Consider the following 18,739-nt stretch of genomic DNA (forward strand, 5'->3'; position numbering starts at 1 on the left):
CTAGGAGTGTGTTTTGGGGTGTCTATGGGCTTGATATGGCTTTGGGCAATCCTTCTGCTAATGGTTATGGTTGTGTTTCTGTTTTGCAAATGGTTCGGCGTGAAGTGTCCAGGACTGGAGGTTTCAGGTCTTTGGATGGGACTTTGTCTTAGTGCTGATATGGAGGCCTTTGGGAGAGCTCCTGTCGATTAATGTTCCATTAGCAAATGTGCTGTTTGATGCAGAGATCTCAAATCCCTAGGTTGTGCTCTGTGACAACAAACAGGGGTGGAAGGGGGGTTCAAGAGGGAGGGGACATATGTATACCTATCACTGATTCATGTTGATATATGGCAGGAACCAACATAATACTGGAAAGCAATTTCTTCCAATTAAAATAATGAAGATGTCTAAAAAGATCAGACTGGTGCCTTTGAAAGAACTTTAAGTTTAAAAGCAAGCAGATATGAATTAAAATTCAGCTCTGTTGATCACTAGGCAAAAATTCAGATGGCTCTAGTCACATTACTTATATTCCTGAGACTCACTTCATCTTTTCTATAGAATTGTTATCAGAATTAATTTAAATAAAAGGACATATAAAATATTTTTGTATAGAAGAACAGTCATGTTGATCTGTACTATACTTAAATGACATTGATAGCAAAGAGATACATTTAATAGAAAAAAGAGGAGAGAAAAAAACAAGAGAATTTGCCAACTTCCTCATCTCCATGAACCACAGATTAATGGTGCCAGAGAAGCCCATGCTTCATAAACAAAGTTCTCCTAGGTGTGGATTGAAATAACGCACTACTTATTATATCAGTGGGGCCTACACTTAACATAGGCAAGGTTTCTTATTTGAATTTTCCCAGATTGAATCTTTGAACTCTACAAAATGGATCATTACCTGGTTATGTCAATTTCATAAACTCTTAAGTTTGTTGGCATTGTGTGGAAGGACAGGTAGGAGTCAGGAGTGCTGGAGAATGAGCTGGGAAGATATTTAATTTTAGTTAATTCTCACTGCATGGGTACCTAGATGGTGCTAGTGGTAAAGAAGCCCCCTACCAATGTATGAGATGTAAGTGATGTGGGTTTGACCCCTGGGTCACAAAGATCCCCTGGAGGGTGGCATGACAACCCACTCCAATATTCTTGCCTGGAGAATCCCATGGTCAGAGGAGGCTGGTGGCCTCAGTCCTCAGGGTCGCAAAGAGTCGGACAGGACTGAAACAACTTAGCCTGCTTTCATGCAGCCTTAACTGCATAACAAATCATCCCAAAACATAGTGGTTTAAAAGAACAGCAACCATTTATTTTTCTCAGGAATCTGCAATTTAGGCAGGACCCCATGGGGATGGCTCCTCTTTGCTCTTTACAGTTTCATCAGTTGGCAGTTGGAGAATCCACTCTGTCTTGCCTCACTTGCAAGGCTGGCAAGCTGATTCTGGATGGCAGATGAACTCTCAGCCAGGGGAGTGGATCAGTGACTTCAGGTTCTCTTCATGCGGGCGACTTGGGCTTCTTCTCAGGCTTCCTCACAACAGGGTGGGCAAATTCCAAGGGTAACCAATGTGGAAGAGCAAGGAGGCATTTTCCCTATCTAGTCTTAGAAGTCATATGGTGTTGCTTCAACCATCCACTATTTCTCAAAGCAGTCACAAAGTCCCTCCAATTTCAAGGTAGGGGACATAGGCCCTTAGCGCAAGGGAGAGAGATCATAAGAGAAATCAGATTATAAGAAGTCAGAAGGTAGGGTTTTAACCATCTTTGGAAAATAAACACTACCACATTAACAAGTTATAGTAAACTGAGGAGTAAAAATAAACTTTATACTACCAGAACATGTGCCATATTCTTGAAAGCATATTTTTAATCATGTTGAATGCAACCTGAAATACATTCATCTCAGCTTCTTCCCTTATATTTTTCATTCGTTCTTCATGCTTCTGCAGTAGCAACTTTATTTGTTTATCCTTTTCTTCTTGTGGTTCATTGGCATATTCCTTTTCTATTAGTTTCATTTGGTTTTGTAATTCATCCTCATAGACTTTCTTCAAGTATTCCTCCTGCTGTCTCAGCTTTTGGTCTATGTCCTCGTAAACGGGGTCAGAGAAGTAAGCCCCTTGGTTGTTCTGCACCATCTTTTCTATCAGCTCCAGCAGCTCCTGCACCTGAGCTTCCTTTTCCGCCTGCTCTGTATTTCCGCTGTTACTGATGGCACAGCGGCGGTCTCCACACTCCTGGAGGAGGCTGCGTAGGTTTACATCTGCATGCTTCAAAAAGTCGCTCAGGCTCTGGTCCCCCAGTTCATCTCTGCGAGTGAATAAGATGATCATATGCTTCATGGCTGCTTCTCCAAACAGAATCTTGACCAACGCCACGGTTTGCTGCTCTTCCTGTGTGTAGCGGCCCAGCCTCAGGACCAAGACGATGGCGTGAGGCCCAGGACAGGAGGCGAGGACACATCGGCTGATTTCCCTGCAGGTGGTGTTCAGGTTCTCCTTGGTGTCGAAGAGCCCTGGGGTGTCAACAACGAGAAGCTCTCTACCCTTCCATTCCCGGCATGCTTTCTGACAAGTTTTGGTAACAGCGTGGGCAGCAATCCTAGAGTCGAATACTTTTTCCCCGAGGATGGAGTTTGCAGTCGCACTTTTCCCACTTCCCGTCTTCCCGACCAGCACGATCCTCAGAGTGTTGTTTGGCTTGCTTGCCATGCTTCTATCAAGAGACTCTGGCGCGCAGGCACCCACACCACCTTAAGAACAGGAGGGAGAGGGGGAAAGGGTCAATTTAGGTAAGCAGGAACCGTCCCCACTCTCTCCCCCACCCCCTTCTTTTCCTCCCTGAAAGTTTCTAATATTCTGTTATGCATATTGACCCCGGCAGAGACAGAAAATTTAAACAGTTCAATTGTTATTGAAGAAATAACCAAGTAGTTGGAGTTTCCCCACAAACGTCAGGTCCTGATGGTTTCCCAGGGAACTCATGAAACCTTTAAAGACCTGATAATCTCAGTGCTTCAAACTATTCCTGATCACATAGCAATGAAAGAAATGTTCAGTTTCTTCTATGAAGCAAGTGTAATGTTGATTCCAAAGCTAACAAAGATTTCACAATAAATAAAGCTGTAGACATGTCTCATGTGTAAATATTGATACAAAAGTCCTAAATAAATTATTAGATGCAAAAAACAGTATCACATGAGTAAGTATGATTGCAAGATATACTAGGGTGATTCAACATGAGAGTTTTGACTGTTACAATACATCCCATCAGGAGATTAAGAAGAAAAGTAACTAATTGCCGAAGAGTCATTTGGCCAAATTCAGTCCTGATTCATATTTAAAGCAGTTCATCAAATTTAAATTAATTGATTCTTCTTTATAAATGTATGTATATTTAAAATAAAAATTTTTGTTATCACTTCTTTTTCATGCAACTAAAATTGTTGTTCAGGCACTAAGTTGTGTAGAACTTTTTTGTGACCCCATTTATTGTAGCCTGCCTGGCTCCTCTGTTCATGGCATTACCCAGGAAAGAATACTAGAGTGGTTTGCCATTTTCTTCTCCAGAGCATCTTACAGACCCACGGATCAAACCCGAGTTTCCTTCATTGGCAGGTGGATTCTTTGCCATTGAGCCACCTGGTAAACTCAGCAACTAAAGCAGTTGATTATAAAATTTATTTGAATGAAGGAAAAAAATTTGCCTGGGCAATCAAGCCACACACAAAAAAATGAGGTAAGACTAGCTTTGCCAGATAGTAGAATATAACAGTTTCTATAATTAAAGCAGTATGATATTGGTGCATGGATAGACAGAACACTGAAACAAAAACAAAGTTCAAATATAGGCTAAGTTGATCACACAATATTCATTTATATTCAAATCATTTACATTATGCTACATTTATATTCAGTAAGGTGGCATCTCACATCAATGCAAAGAAAGATGGAACATTGAGATAACCATATAGAAAAAATAAAACCGTGTCCATTTCTTCTTGCTGTTCAACTTCCAAACAGGTTAGAAATTTAAATGTAGAAAAAGTAACCCATATAAATAATAGAAGAAACATGAGTAAATCTTTGTAACCTAGGTATAGGTAAAATATTTATAAGATTTGGAATAGAGTAAGTTTGTGTGAAAATCACTTAGTCATGTACAACTCGTTGCGATCCCATGGACTATACCATCCACAGAATTCTCCAGGACAGAATACTGGAGTGGGTAGCATTTCCTTTTTCCAGGTTATCTTCCCAACCCAGGGAGTGAACCCAGGTCTCCTGCATTGGAGGGTGGATTCTTTACCAGCTGAGCCACAGGGAAGCCCAGAGTAAGGAAAGAGACTCCTAAATTTGATTACATAAAAATCAAACAGATATTGTGGGGATATACAAATTAAACCACAAATGTCAAACCAGGGAAAAAAATTTTCCTACTTATATGAAAGAAGGGCCATTTCCCTTTAATACAAATAATATCTCTACAAATGGTCAATAAACACATGAAAAGATCCTCAGCATCACTAACTACTCAAGAAATGCAATAAAAAATACCTTGCTGTATCACGCCACAGCAGTCAGAATTGCCACCATCAAAAAGTCTACAAATAGTGCTGAAGAGTGTGAAGGAAAGGAAACCCTCCTCCACTGTTGGTGGAAACATAAATTAGTATAGCCTCTGTGAAGAACAGTATGGAATATCCTCAAGAAACTAGAAATAGAGTTGCCATATGATCCAGTAATCCAACTCCTGGGCATATTATCCAGATAAAACTCTAATTTGAAAAGATACATGTAGCCCTTTGTTCATAGTAGCACTATTCACAATATCCCAGACGAGGAAACAAACTAATTGTCCATCTACAGATGAATGTGTGAAGGACTGTGGTTTGTACACACAATGGGATATTGCTCAACCATAAAAGAGAATGAAATATTGCCATTTGCAGCAACACGGATGAAATGAGATGCTTTCACATTTAGTGAAGTAAGTCAGACAGGAAAAAAAATATATGGTACAATTAATATGTGGAATCTAAAAAAGTAAATGACCTTATTTACAAAACAGAAACAGACTCACTGACACAGAAAACAAACTTATTATTACCAAATAAGAAAGTCAGCTGCTGCTGCTGCTATGTCCCTCCAGTCGTGTCTGACTCTGTGCGACCCCGTAGATGGCAGCCCACCAGGCTCCCCTGTCCCTGGGATTCTTCAGGCAATAACACTGGAGTGGGTTTCCATGTCCTTCTCCAATGCATGAAAGTTAAAAGTGAAAGTGAAGATGCTCACTCGTATCCGACTCTCAGTGACCCCATGAAAATGCTCAGTCATATCCGACTCTCAGTGACCCCATGGACTGCAGCCTACCAAGCTCCTCCATCCATGGGCTTCTCCAGGCAAGAGTACTGGGAAAAGGGATAAATTAGGAATATAGGATTTATGGATACATACCATTGTATATTCCTTGTGGCTCATCAGGTAAAGAATCTGCCTGCAATGTGCGAGACCTGGGTTTGATCCCTGGGTTAGGAAGATCCCCTGGAGAAGGGAAAGGTTACCCACTCCAGTGTTCTAGCCTGGAGAATTCCATGGACTACAGAAGAACTGTACAAAAAAAGATTTTCACGACCCAGATAATCATGATGGTGTGATCACTCACCTAGAGTCAGATATCCTGGACTGTGAAGTCAAGTGGGCCTTAGGAAGCATCACTACAAACAAAGCTAGTGGAGGTGATGGAATTCCAGTTGGGCGATTTCAAATCCTGAAAGATGATGCTGTGAAAGTGCTGCACTCAATATGCCAGCAAATTTGGAAAACTCAGCAGTGGCCACAGGACTGGAAAAGGTCAGTTTTCATTCCAATCCCAAAGAAAGGCAATGCTAAAGAATGCTCAAACTACCACACAATTGCACCCATCTCACATGCTAGGAAAGTAATGCTTAAAATTCTCCAAGCCAGGCTTCAGCAATTTGTGAACCATGAACTTCTAGCTATTCAAGCTGGCTTTAGAAAAAGCAGAAGAACCAGAGATCAAATTGCCAACATCTGCTGGATCATCAAAAAAGCAAGAGAGTTCCAGAAAAACATCTCTTTCTGCTTTATTGACTATGCCAAAGCCTTCGACTGTCTGGATCACAATAAACTGTGGAAAATTCTGAAGAAGATGGAAATACCAGACCACCTGACCTGCCTCTTGAGAAACCTGTATGCAAGTCAGGAAGCAACAGTTAGAACTGGACATGGAACAACAGACTGGTTCCAGATAGGAAAAGGAGTATGTCAAGGCTGTATATTATCACCCTGCTTATTTAACTTATATGCAGAGTACATCATGAGAAATGCTGGGCTGGATGAAGCACAAGTTGGAATCAAGATTTCTGGGAGAAATATCAATAACCTCAGATATGCAGATGACACCACCCTTATGGCAGAAAGTGAAGAAGAACCAAAGAGTCTCTTGATGAAGATGAAAGAGGAGAGTGAAAAAGTTGTCTTAAAGCTCAACATTCAGAAAACTAAGATCATGGCTTCTGGTCCCATCACTTCATGGCAAATAGATAGGGAAACAGTGGAAACAGTGTCAGACTTTATTTTTCTGGGCTCCAAAATCACTGCAGATGGTGATTGCAGCCATGAAATTAAAAGACGCTTACTCCTTGGAAGGAAAGTTATGACCAACCTAGAGAACATATTAAAAAGCAGAGACATTAGTTTGCCAACTAATGTCCATCTAGTCAAGGCTATGGTTTTTCCAGTGGTCATGTATGGGTGTGAGAGTTGGACTATAAAGAAACCTGAGGAGGAGGAGCTAAGATGGTGGAGGAATAGGATGGGGAGACCACTTTCTCCCCCACAAATTCATCAAAAGATCATTTGAATGCTGAGCAAACTCCACAAAACAACTTCTGATCGCTAGCAGAGGACATCAGACACCCAGAAAAGCAGCCCATTGTCTTCAAAAGGAGATGGGACAAAATATAAAAGATAAAAAGAGAGACAATAGAGTTAGGGACGGAGATCCCTAACTAGGGAAGGGAGTCTTAATAGAGGAAGTTTCCAAACATCAGGAAACCCTCTCACTGGTGGGTCTGGGGGAAGTTTTCAAATCTCGGAGGGCAAACTAACTGGGAGGAAAAATAAATAAAACCCACAGATTACATGCCTGAAAGCAACTCCCAGCAGAGAAGTACCCTAGACGCCTGCATCTGCCACCAGCAAGTGGGGGCAGAACGGAGAGGAGCGGGTGGCACTGCTTAGGGTAAGGACCAGGCCTGAAAGCCCTGAGGGCAATCGGAAGGAGCTGACATGAGATAGCGATTTAAACTATGGGATAGCAAGAGAGAATTAACCTGGGGAAAGCCCTAAACTTAGGCACTACCTGTCCATTCCCAGAACAAAGGACTGAGTGAATACCAGAGAAGAACTACCCGACTGAGAACCGGCCCATCCCCCGCCAGAGGCAGGAGGCAGGGGGGAGGGGAAAGGGGCAAACTCGGCCCCAGAGACAGCACCCCTTACCAAACTGCAAACAGACCTCCAGTCTCTAACCAAAGACTTCCTGAGATTCTGGATGGTTGACATCCCCAGGAGCGTCGCAGCCAGAAATCAGCTTCCGAGAAGGGACACTGGTGCACCCGACCAGCGCACCCAGAAACTGAGGCTGGGACCGCGGAGGGGAGAAGGCTCACTGAACAGTGGGAGAGTGCGCTCGTCAAGCTCCTGGCTGCCTGAGCTGCTCTGACCAGGGAAGGCACAAAACGCAGGCCCAACCAAGTCTGTGGTTTTGTGGAGTACCCAAAAACCTGAACCTGAGTGGCTGAGGCCTGGGAGGTGCACGCAACGCAGGGCCCGCTCCCTGGAGAGCAGCCCGGAGCCTGATCAGTGTAGACGAGGGAAGCACACGGGCCTTGAGCGAGGGCAAACCCAGTGTGGCCGGAACACTGCGAGTGCTCCCCACACACCCCAGTGATATTTGTCTGCAGCGCCCTCCCTCCCCGCAGTGCGACTTAACAAGCAAACCTAAACAAGAGACCACCTCCGCCCACTGGTGTCAGGGTAGAAATTAGACACTGAAGAGACCTGCAAACAGAAGCCAAATAAACAAAGGGAACCCCTTCAGAAGCGACCGGTGCAACAGATTAAAATCCCTGTAGTTAACACCGACTACACTGGAAGGGGCCTATAGATATCGAGAAGTGTAAGCTGAAACAAGGAGCTATCTGAAACTGAATGGATCCCACACTACCCACAACAACTCCAGAGAAATTCCTAGATATATTTTTACTATCATTATTATTATTTTTTAATTAAAAAAAAGTTTTTTTCCTCTTTCTTTTCTTTTTCTTTTTTCTTAAAGTCCTCTATTGCTCCTCTATTACTTCTTAATTTTCATTTTTAGAACACACTATAACCTGTACCAAAAGAAAGAACCTATTTTTAAAGCAAATTTCTTATATATTTCTTAAATTTTTTTGTGGCTTTGTTGTTTTTTAATATTGTATTTTTAAGAGTCTAACTTCTACTCTAGATTTTTAATCTTTGTTTTTCAGTATTTGATATCAATTTTGGACATTTAAGAATCCAGCCTTCAGTACCCATTTTTACTCAGAAGTGTGATTACTGGTTTGATTACTGTCTCCCCTTTTTGACCCTCCTTTCTCTCCCCCAGGTCACCTCTGTTTCCTCCCTCCCCCTTCTCTTCTCAACCCAATTCTGTGAATCTCTGTGGGTGCTCTGGGCTGCAGAGAACACTTAGGGAACAGAGTACAACCTAGATCTGTCTCTCTTCTCTTGAATCCCCCCTTTTCTCCTCCTGCTCATCTCTATCTCCTTCCTCCCTCTCCTCTTCTTCATGTAACTCTGTGAACCTCTCTGGGTGTCCCTCACTGTGGAGAATCCTTTCACCATTAACCTAGAAGTTTTATTATCAGTGCTGTATGGAGGGAGAAGTCTTGAGGCTACTGAAAGAATAAGACTGAAATCCAGAGGCAAGAGGCTTAAGCCCAAAACCTGAGGATACCAGAGAACTCCTGACTACAGGAAACATTAAATAATAAGAGATCATCCAAAAGCTTCCATACCTACACTGAAACCAACCACCACCCAAGAGCCAGTAAGTTCCAGAGCAAGACATACCACACAAATTCTCCAGCAACGCAGGGACATAGCCCTGAGCATCAATATACAGGCTGCCCAAAGTCACACCAAACCCATAGACCCATCTCAAAACTCACTACTAGACACTCCATTGCACTCCAGAGACAAGAAATCCAGCTCCACCCACCAGAACACCAACGCAAGCTTCCCTAACCAGCAAACCTTGACAAGCCAAACATCCAGCCCCACCCACTGGGAGAAACCTCCACAATAAAAAGGAACCACAGACTACCAGAATACAGAAAGGCCACCCCAAACCCAGCAATCTAAATAAGATGAAAAAGCAGAGAAATACCCAGCAGGTAAAGGAACATGAAAAATGCCCACCAAGCCAAACAAAAGAGGAGGTGATAGGGAATCTACCTGAAAAAGAATTTACAATAATGATAATAAAATGATCCAAAATCTTGAAAACAAAATAGAGTTACAGATAAACAACCTGGAGACAAGGATTGAGAAGATGCAAGAAATGTTTAACAAGGACCTAGAAGAAATAAAAAAGTCAATTAAAAATGAATAATGCAATAAATGAGATCAAAAGCACTCTGGAGGGAACCAACAGTAGAATAACGGAGACAGAAGATAGGATAAGTGAGCTAGAAGATAAAATGGTGGAAATAAATGAAGCAGAGAGGAAAAAAGAAAAAAGACTTAAAAGAAATGAGGGCAACCTAAGGGACCTCTGAGACAATGTGAAACGCCCCAACATTCAAATCATAGGAGTCCCAGAAGACAAAAAGAAAGGCCATGAGAAAATACTTGAGGAGATAATAGTTGAAAACTTCCCCCAAATGGGGAAGGAAATAGTGACACAAGTCTAAGAAACCCAGAGAGTCCCAAACAGGATAAACCCAAGGCAAAACACCCCAAGACACATATTAGTCAAATTAACAAAGATCAAACACAAAGAACAAATATTAAAAGCAGCAAGGGAGAAACAACAAATAACACACAAGGGGGATTCCCATAAGGATAACAGCCTATCTTTGAATAGAAACTCTTTAGGCCAGAAGGGAATGGCAGGACATACTCAAAGTAATGAAAGAGAATAACCTACAACCCAGATTACTGTACCCAGCAAGGATCTCATTCAGATATGAAGGAGAATTCAAAAGCTTTACAAACAACCAAAAGTTGAGAGAATTCAGCACCACCAAACCAGCTCTTCAACAAATGCTAAAGGATCTTCTCTAGACAGGAAACACAGAAAGGTTGTATGAACGCAAACCCCAAAAAACAAAGCAAATGGCAATGGGACCATTCTTATCAATAATTACCTTAAATGTAAATGGGTTGAATGCCCCAACCAAAAGACAAAGACTGGCTGAATGGATACAAAAGCAAGACCCCTATATACGCTGTCTATAAGAGACCCACCTCAAAACAAGGGACACATACAGACTGAAAGTGAAGGGCTGGAAAAAAATATTTCACGCAAATGGAGACTAAAAGAAAGCAGGAGTAGCAATACTCATATCAGATAAAATAGACTTTAAAGGCTGTGAAAAGAGACAAAGAAGGACACTACATAATGATCAAAGGATCATTCCAAGAAGAAGATATAACAATTAAAACTATATATGCACCCAACATAGGAGCACTGCAATATGTAAGGCAAATGCTAACAATAATGAAAGGGGAAATTAACAATAACACAATAATAGTGGGAGACTTTAATACCCCACTCACACCTATGGATAGATCAACTAAACAGAAAATTAACAAGGAAACACAAATTTTAAATGACACAATGGTCCAGCTAGGCCTAATTGATATCTATAGGACATTTCACCAAAAAACAATCAACTTCACCTTTTTCTCAAGTGCACACGGAACCTTCTCCAGAATAGATCACATCCTGGGCCATAAATCTAGCCTTGGTAAATTCAAAAAATTGAAATCATTCCAGTCATCTTTTCTGACCACAATGCAGTAAGATTAGATCTCAATTACAGGAAAAAAATTGTTAAAAATTCCAACATATGGAGGCTAAATAACACACTTCTGAATAACCAACAAATCATAGAAGAAATCAAAAAAGAAATCAAAATATACATAGAAATGAATGAAAATGAAAACACAACAACCCTAAACCTATGGGACACTGTAAAAGCAATGCTAAGGGGAAGGTTCATAGCAATACAGGCTTACCTCAAGAAACAAGAAAAAAGTCAAATAAATAACCTAACTCTACACCTAAAGCAACTAGAGAAGGAAGAAATGAAGAACCCCAGGGTTAGTAGAAGGAAAGAAGTCTTAAAAATTAGGGCAGAAATAAATGCAAAAGAAACAAAAGAGACCATAGCAAAAATCAACAATGCTAAAGGTTGGTTTTTTGAAAAGGTAAATAAAATTGACAAACCGTTAGCGAGATTCATCAAGAAACAAAGGAAGAAGAACCAAATCAACAAAATTAGAAATGAAAATGGAGAGATCACAGCAGACAACTCTGAAATACAACGGATCTTACGAGACTACTACCAACAGCTGTATGCCAATAAAACGGACAACTTGGAAGAAATGGACAAATTCTTAGAAAATATAATTTTCCAAAACTGGACCAGGAAGAAATAGAAGATCTTAACAGACTGATCACAAGCATGGAAATCGAAACTATAATCAGAAATCTTCCAGCAAACAAAAGTCCAGGACCAGATGGCTTCACAGCTGAATTCTACCAAAAAATTTAGAGAAGGGCTAACACCTATCTTACTCAAACTCTTCCAGAAAATTGCAGAAGAAGGCAAACTTCCAAACTCATTCTATGAGGCCACCCTCACCCTAATACCAAAACCAGACAAAGATGTCACAAAAAAGAAAACTACAGGCCAATATCACTGATGAACATAGATGCAAAAAATCCTTAACAAAATTCTCGCAAACAGAATCCAACAACATATTAAAAAGATCATACATCATGACCAAGTGGGCTTTATCCCAGGAATGCAAGGATTCTTTAATATCCACAAATCAATCAATGTAATACACCACATTAACAAATTGAAAGATAAAAACCATATGATTATCTCAATAGATGCAGAAAAAGTCTTTGACAAAATTCAACATCCATTTATGATAAAAACTCTCCAGAAAGCAGGAATAGAAGGATCATATCTCAACATAATAAAAGCTATATGTGACAAACCCACAGCAAGCATTATCCTCAATTGTGAAAAAGCATTTCCCTTAAAGTCAGGAACAAGACAAGTGTGCCCACTCTCACCACTACTTATTCAGCATAGTTTTGGAAGTGTTGGCGACAGTAATCAGAGCAGAAAAAGAAGTAAAAGAAATCCAGATAGGAAAAGGAGAAGTAAAACTCTCACTGTTTGCAGACGACATGATCATCTACATAGAAAACCCTAAAAACTCTACCAGAAAATTATTAGAGCTAATCAATGAATACAGTAATGTTGCAGGATATAAAATTAACACACAGAAATCCCTTGCATTCCTATACACTAACAATGAGAAAACAGAAAGAGAAATTAAGGAAACAATACCATTCACCATTGCAACAAAAAGAATAAAATACTTAGGAGTATATCTACCTAAAGAAATGAAAGACCTATATATAGAAAACTATAAAACACTGATGAAAGAAATCAAAGAGGACACAAATAGATGGAGAAATATACCATGTTCATGGATTGGAAGAATCAATATTGTGAAAATGAGTATTCGAACCAAAGCAAACTATAGATTCAGTGCAATCCCTATCAAGCTGCCAATGGTATTCTTCACAGAACTAGAACAAATAATTTCACAATTTGTATGGAAATACAAAAAAACACAAATAGCCAAAGCAATCTTGAGAAAGAAGAATGGAACTGGAGGAATCAACCTGCCTGACTTCAGGCTCTCCTACAAAGCCACAGTCATCAAGACAGTATGGTACTGGCACAAAGACAGAAATGTAGATCCATGGGACAGAATAGAAAGCCCAGAGATAAATCCACGTACCTATGGACACCTTATCTTCAACAAAGGAGGCAAAGATATACAATGGAAAAAAGACAACCTCTTTAACAAGTGGTGCTGGGAAAACTGGTCAACCACTTGTGAAAGAATGAAACTAGAACACTTTCTAACACCATACACAAAAATAAACTCAAAATGAATTAAAGATCTAAATGTAAGAACAGAATCTATAGAACTCCTAGAGGAGAACACAGGCAAAACACTCTCCAACATGAATCACAGCAGGATCCTCTATGATCCACCTCCCAGAATATTGGAAATAAAAACAAAAATAAACAAATGGGACCTAATTAAACTTAAAAGCTTTTGCACAACAAAGGAAACCATAAGCAAGGTGAAAAGACAACCTTCAGAATGGGAGAAAATAATAGCAAATGAAGCAACAGACAAAGGATTAATCTCAAAAATATACAAGCAACTCCTGCAGCTCAATTATAGAAAAATAAATGACCCAATCAAAAAATGGGCCAAAGAACTAAACAGACATGTCTTTGGAGACATGTCTCCAAAGAAGGTGTACAGATGGTTAACAAACTCATGAAAAGATGCTCAACATCACTCATTATCAGAGAAATGCAAATGAAAACCACAATGAGGTACCATTACACGCCAGTCAGGATGGCTGCTATCCAAGTACTGATGTTAAAGCTGAAACTCCAATACATTGGCCACCTGATGTGAAGAGCTGACTCATTTGAAAAGACCCTGTTGTCAGTTTGAGTGTGATTATGCCCATCATGACAGGTCCCTGTATATCAATCCCCTGCCTAGAACACCCAACGGTTTCACTGAGCCCTTAAAGAATTAGCATTTATTATTAGACTTAATTGAATCAGATTACCCATCACCCCCATGTGAATACAAGCCAGCAGGCGCACACGCACAGACACACACTGCTTTGGGTGATGAACAGACAAAACAAACACTGTTGTTCCTGAGAAAATGGAGATACTGTGGTAAATCAGACTGGGATCCCAAGTCACATGCTCTTTGCTCCTGCAGACCTAGGGTGATTAATCTGCCCAGCTTGCCTGGGACAGGCCTGGCTTTAGCCAGGTTCTTCTCCCAGAAAAACCCCAGGCATAGGCAAAGCACAGGGGTTGGTGGTCCTGTGATCCACTTGCTGCCTGTGTCTGCTCTCTGCCCAAGAGGCTGGTGAATGGAAAGCATCCAGTGTGCCCTTCTCTCTGGCTTTCAGTTGGATGTAGCCAATAGGAAACAATTACATGAAGTTAGTGAAAGGGAAAAGGGTGGGTTTATGGCACTTGGCCCCCTGAATCATCACACTTCTCAACACCTCAGCTACTATCAGGAAGCTTTTCCATCAGCTGCTCTCACTAGAGCCTGGTAACCACTTCCTCCTCTCACCATTTACGCTTAGAGGAAGCCATCGTACCCCGGGTTTCCCGGTTCCAAAGTACTGTGTTATCTCTTGTTTGTTTCTCAAATCCTGCTCCCTAACCATGTAAACACTGCCGTTATTAAATTGTCCTCACATTACCCTATTTGAAGGTGCCATCTGTTTCCTGCCGGGACCATGATGGATCCACCCTATATTTCAGGAGGGGCAGGGCACTCTGCTTTGGAACCTCACTGGAGCATACGGGTTGGAGGAGGGGCATCTCCCAAAGGCAAAGGAGATGCCATTCCACAAAAGGTAAAGGGTGAAATCTAGGCCAATGCTACTCAGACAGTCATTGATGGAGCGGTACTGGTACATGAACTGATGTCTCTGGTCAATGAGGAGATAAGAAGAAAAGTAAGATGAAACATTTAGAAATTCTTACAGCAATTTCATATTTTATAAGCAAAATTTAAGGGTTTTACAAAATAATCAGTCCAGTTAGGTACATTAGAAATTGAAATCCTTGAAAGCTGCTCCTTCTCAACAGACAGCTTGAGAAGGCATGATGGAAACCAAGATGTTACATATAATGTTGTGTATAAATTTCAAAAACCTCTTCTATTGAAAAGTTGACTTAGAAGTACATGTTTTTAGACAATACAAATAAAAATTAACACGTAAAAAAAAGAAAAAGAACAGACCCTATTGCTGGGAAAGATTGAGGGCAGGAGAAGAAGGGGACGACAGAGGATGAGATGGATGGATGGCATCACCAACTCGATGCACAAGAGTTTGGGTAGACTCCGGGAGTTGGTGATGGACATGGAAGCCTGGCGTGCTGTGATTGATGGGGTCGCAAAGAGTCGGACACAACTGAGTGAATGAGCTGAACTGAATACAGTCCATGCGGTTGCAAAGAGTCAGACATGACTGAGTGACTTTCACTCACCACTATATATAAAATACATAATCAACAAGGATTTACTGTATAGTAAAAAGGAACTATATTCAAAATCTTGTAATAACTATAATGGAAAAGAATCAGAAATGTATATATATATGTGTGTGTGTGTGTGTGTGTGTGTGTGTGTATCTAACTAAATCACTTTGCTGCAATTATAGTAAATCAACTATACTTCAATAAATATATTTTAGAAAACAAACAATATCTAAAAGTAGAGATACAAAAGACCAATAAAATATACTCAATAGAAAATGGGGTAAGTGATATCAATGAACAAGTTCAAGAAAAAATGCAAATATCCTTTGAATATATAAAAAGATATTAACATTTGCTCATAGAAAAATATATCAAAACATAAAAACCATAAAATTAATTAATTAATAAAATCATACTATGACGCTATTTCTCATGTACAGGTTTGGCAAAATTCAAGTTTGTTGGCATAATCTATTGGTAAAAGGTATAGGGGAGGGACTCCCTGGTGGCCCAGTGGTTAAGAATCTGGCTTGCAATGCTAGGGATAAGGTTCTACCCCTGGTTGAGGAACTGAGATCCCACATGCCATGGAGCAACTAATCCCACCACAACCAGAGAGTCCGTGTGTCCCAAGGAAAGATCCCACATGAGGCAACAAAGATCCACGTGCTGCAACTAAGACCCAATGCAGGCAAATAGATAGATAACTGTTTTAAAACAAAAGATTTAGGGTAGACAGGTCCTCTCCTGCATGACTATTGGGAAGAGAAAAACAGTCTAAAAGAACCAGAGGAGAAGTTAGCAAGAATTTGCAACAGTACATATGCATTTACCCTTTGAATATCAATCACAATTTTAAGACTTATCCCAGAGGTACACCAACAAAAAAGAAAGAAAGAAAGAAAATTAGGCAGAAAGCATAATGCAGAAAGCATAATATGCACCACTGTTGAAACCTCAAAAGACCAAAAACTTATCAAATGACCATAATTAGGGACCTGATTGAATTAACTAAAGTATATTCACACAGTGAAGTACTAGCTAACTGTAAAAAGGAATGAAGTGTATTTTTATATCCAGTATGGAGACATCTGTAGAATACATCATTAAGTTAAAAAAGCAAAGTGAAGAAAATAATGTACAGTTTACTAGCATTTCTCTAACAAGGAGGAATGTGACCTCCATGTATAAATGTAATATATGTGTTTTTCACTCATCTGTAGAAGCAATGGCAGAATAATCTGAAAACTAAACAAATAATTAGTTACTTAGATGGGGATGGGAAAAAGAGGAATGAGGGCACAGGGATAGATGTTGGGAACTAGACTTGTTGGGATATACTTACATTTCATAGACTTGATCTTAAAGTCATATAAATAGTTTAAACAATTATACAGTAAAAATTATGTTTCAAAATACTAGTAAAAATCAAAAGCAAATGAAGCAAACGAGCCTAATTGTATTTTGTGTTGTGAATGAACTACACAAAAGACTATTCCAAGAGACTTGACAATGCAGCCATTTCTCTGTCCATCCCCAGTGGGATATATTTAACTTCCCCCACTACTCTCCCTCCAGAAAGACCTGCAAAAAATTATTTTCAGGAATCCTATTCTTGACTATGTGTGTTTGTATAGTTTTGAACTTCATTGAAAAGGCCTAAAAATGAGCAGCCCAGTAGCAATGAGCACCCTTAATGCCAGATTTCAGTCTTCAAATACCATTTACCACCAAAAAATTAGTTGATTTACAATCAACTATACTGAAATGTAAAATAGAAACTAAATTTTAAAAAAGAGAGATTAGGACAAGGTGGCCTCTATTTGCCTTGCAACTCTAAAGACCTGCCCTGGGAATGCATTTCTTCTTAAGAGAAATGTCTGGGTTATCAAGTGTACTCAATGTCTATCGCAACAACAACTGGGTGGAAGGTGTAGTATTCAGGAAAAGATTGTCATGTTAAAATGAGATGCATGGATATTATGTTAACAAAATCCTTACTCCCCTCCCTACCCTCCACCACTCCTGCTCTGGCAGCATCGTCTTGGTAGAGTTGCTTGCACAGCACGTGTGGTCCCTTCTCAGGCCAGAATTCACACCCTCTCCAAGTTCAGCTATCCTACTGCCCCTACAGCTCTGTCGCTCTGGAACCTCTTCTCAGCCAGGCTCACCTGCTTTTGAAGGATTTGATGAGCTGTCCGATTTCTTCCAGAGATCTGTTTGAGCCCCTGTTTTTGCTTTAACTGCTGCACCTCTGAAACCTCGGAGCCAGGAAGCAAATTGGGTGGGGCTAGTGAAAACCCTTTTTTTTTTTTTTTTTTAAAGAGACAGAAATATACCCATAAATGTTGTTTAGGTTTGCCAAGTTGGAAGTTTTTTCTCCATGTACCTGCAGTCACATCAAAATTTCCAAAAATTACACTTCTTGTTTGGGGTTATAGTAAATGACCTAAATCTTGCCCAGAAATCCAGACACAGTGTCTGATCATCTTTCCTGAGAGCTGTGAGAGACTACAGGGCACTTCAGAAAAGAAGTAAGTCAGACACTTGACTCCCTGTTTCCTGGGGATACTGCCTGTTCTACTGTTGGGTGGAAAGTAGAACTTGTAAGTGATGAACCTGACCATTTAGTTGAAGAGATTTCCAAGCAAAGTGTGAAAGATGCAGCCTGGTTCCTCCTCCTGCTTATAGTGAACTGCAAGAGGAAAGAAGTTGCAGTGATGCATCTAGAAGCTGAGGATTGCCAGCAACCCCAGAAGCCCAGAAGAAGCCAGAAAGCAGCTTCCCTGAGAGCCTTCAGAGAGCACAGCTCTGCCAGCATCTTGAGTTTGAACTCCTAGAACTGGAGGTAATAAATGTCTTTCTTTTAAGCTCCATAGTAAAAGTGAAAGTTGCTCAGTCATATCCCACTCTTTGGGACCGCATGGACTATACAGTCCATGGAATTCTCCATGCCAGAATACTAGAGTAGGTAGCCTTTCCCTTCTCCAGGGAATCTTTCCAACCCCCGGATTGAACCCAGGTCTCCCACACTGCAGGCAGATTCTTTACCAGCTGAGCCACCAGGGAAACCCAAGAATGCTAGAGTAGGTAGCCTATCCCTTCTCCAGTGAATCTTCCCAATCTAGGAATTGAACCGGAGTCTCCTGCATTGCAGGTGGATTCTACCAACTGAGCTATCAGGGAAACCCTTTCAAGTTCCATTCAGTTCAGTTCAGTTCAGTCCCTCAGTCGTGCCCGCCTCTTTGTGACCCCATGGACTGCAGCATGTCAGGCCTCCCTGTCCATCACCAACTCCCGGAGTTTACTCAAACTCAT

General features: G+C 40.6%; 2 protein-coding genes across 2 annotated transcripts in view; one reads left to right on the forward strand and one right to left on the reverse strand.

The window, feature by feature from the left end:
* Window positions 1-18,739, forward strand: part of LOC136171070 (GTPase IMAP family member 7-like) — a 221,791-nt gene that overhangs the window by 162,750 nt on the left and 40,302 nt on the right. The gene's annotated exons all lie outside the window — the stretch shown is intronic.
* Window positions 1,579-17,665, reverse strand: LOC136170998 (GTPase IMAP family member 7-like). Its single transcript, XM_065939686.1, has 2 exons — window positions 17,593-17,665; window positions 1,579-2,743 (listed from the first exon to the last, which is right to left on the reverse strand). The coding sequence occupies exon 2, from the start codon at window positions 2,700-2,702 to the stop codon at window positions 1,821-1,823; it is 882 nt and encodes a 293-aa protein (XP_065795758.1). The 5' UTR covers window positions 2,703-2,743; window positions 17,593-17,665; the 3' UTR covers window positions 1,579-1,820.

The sequence above is a fragment of the Muntiacus reevesi genome, chromosome 6, assembly GCF_963930625.1.
Source record: "Muntiacus reevesi chromosome 6, mMunRee1.1, whole genome shotgun sequence".
In the NCBI taxonomy this organism is placed as follows: Eukaryota; Metazoa; Chordata; class Mammalia; order Artiodactyla; family Cervidae; genus Muntiacus; species Muntiacus reevesi.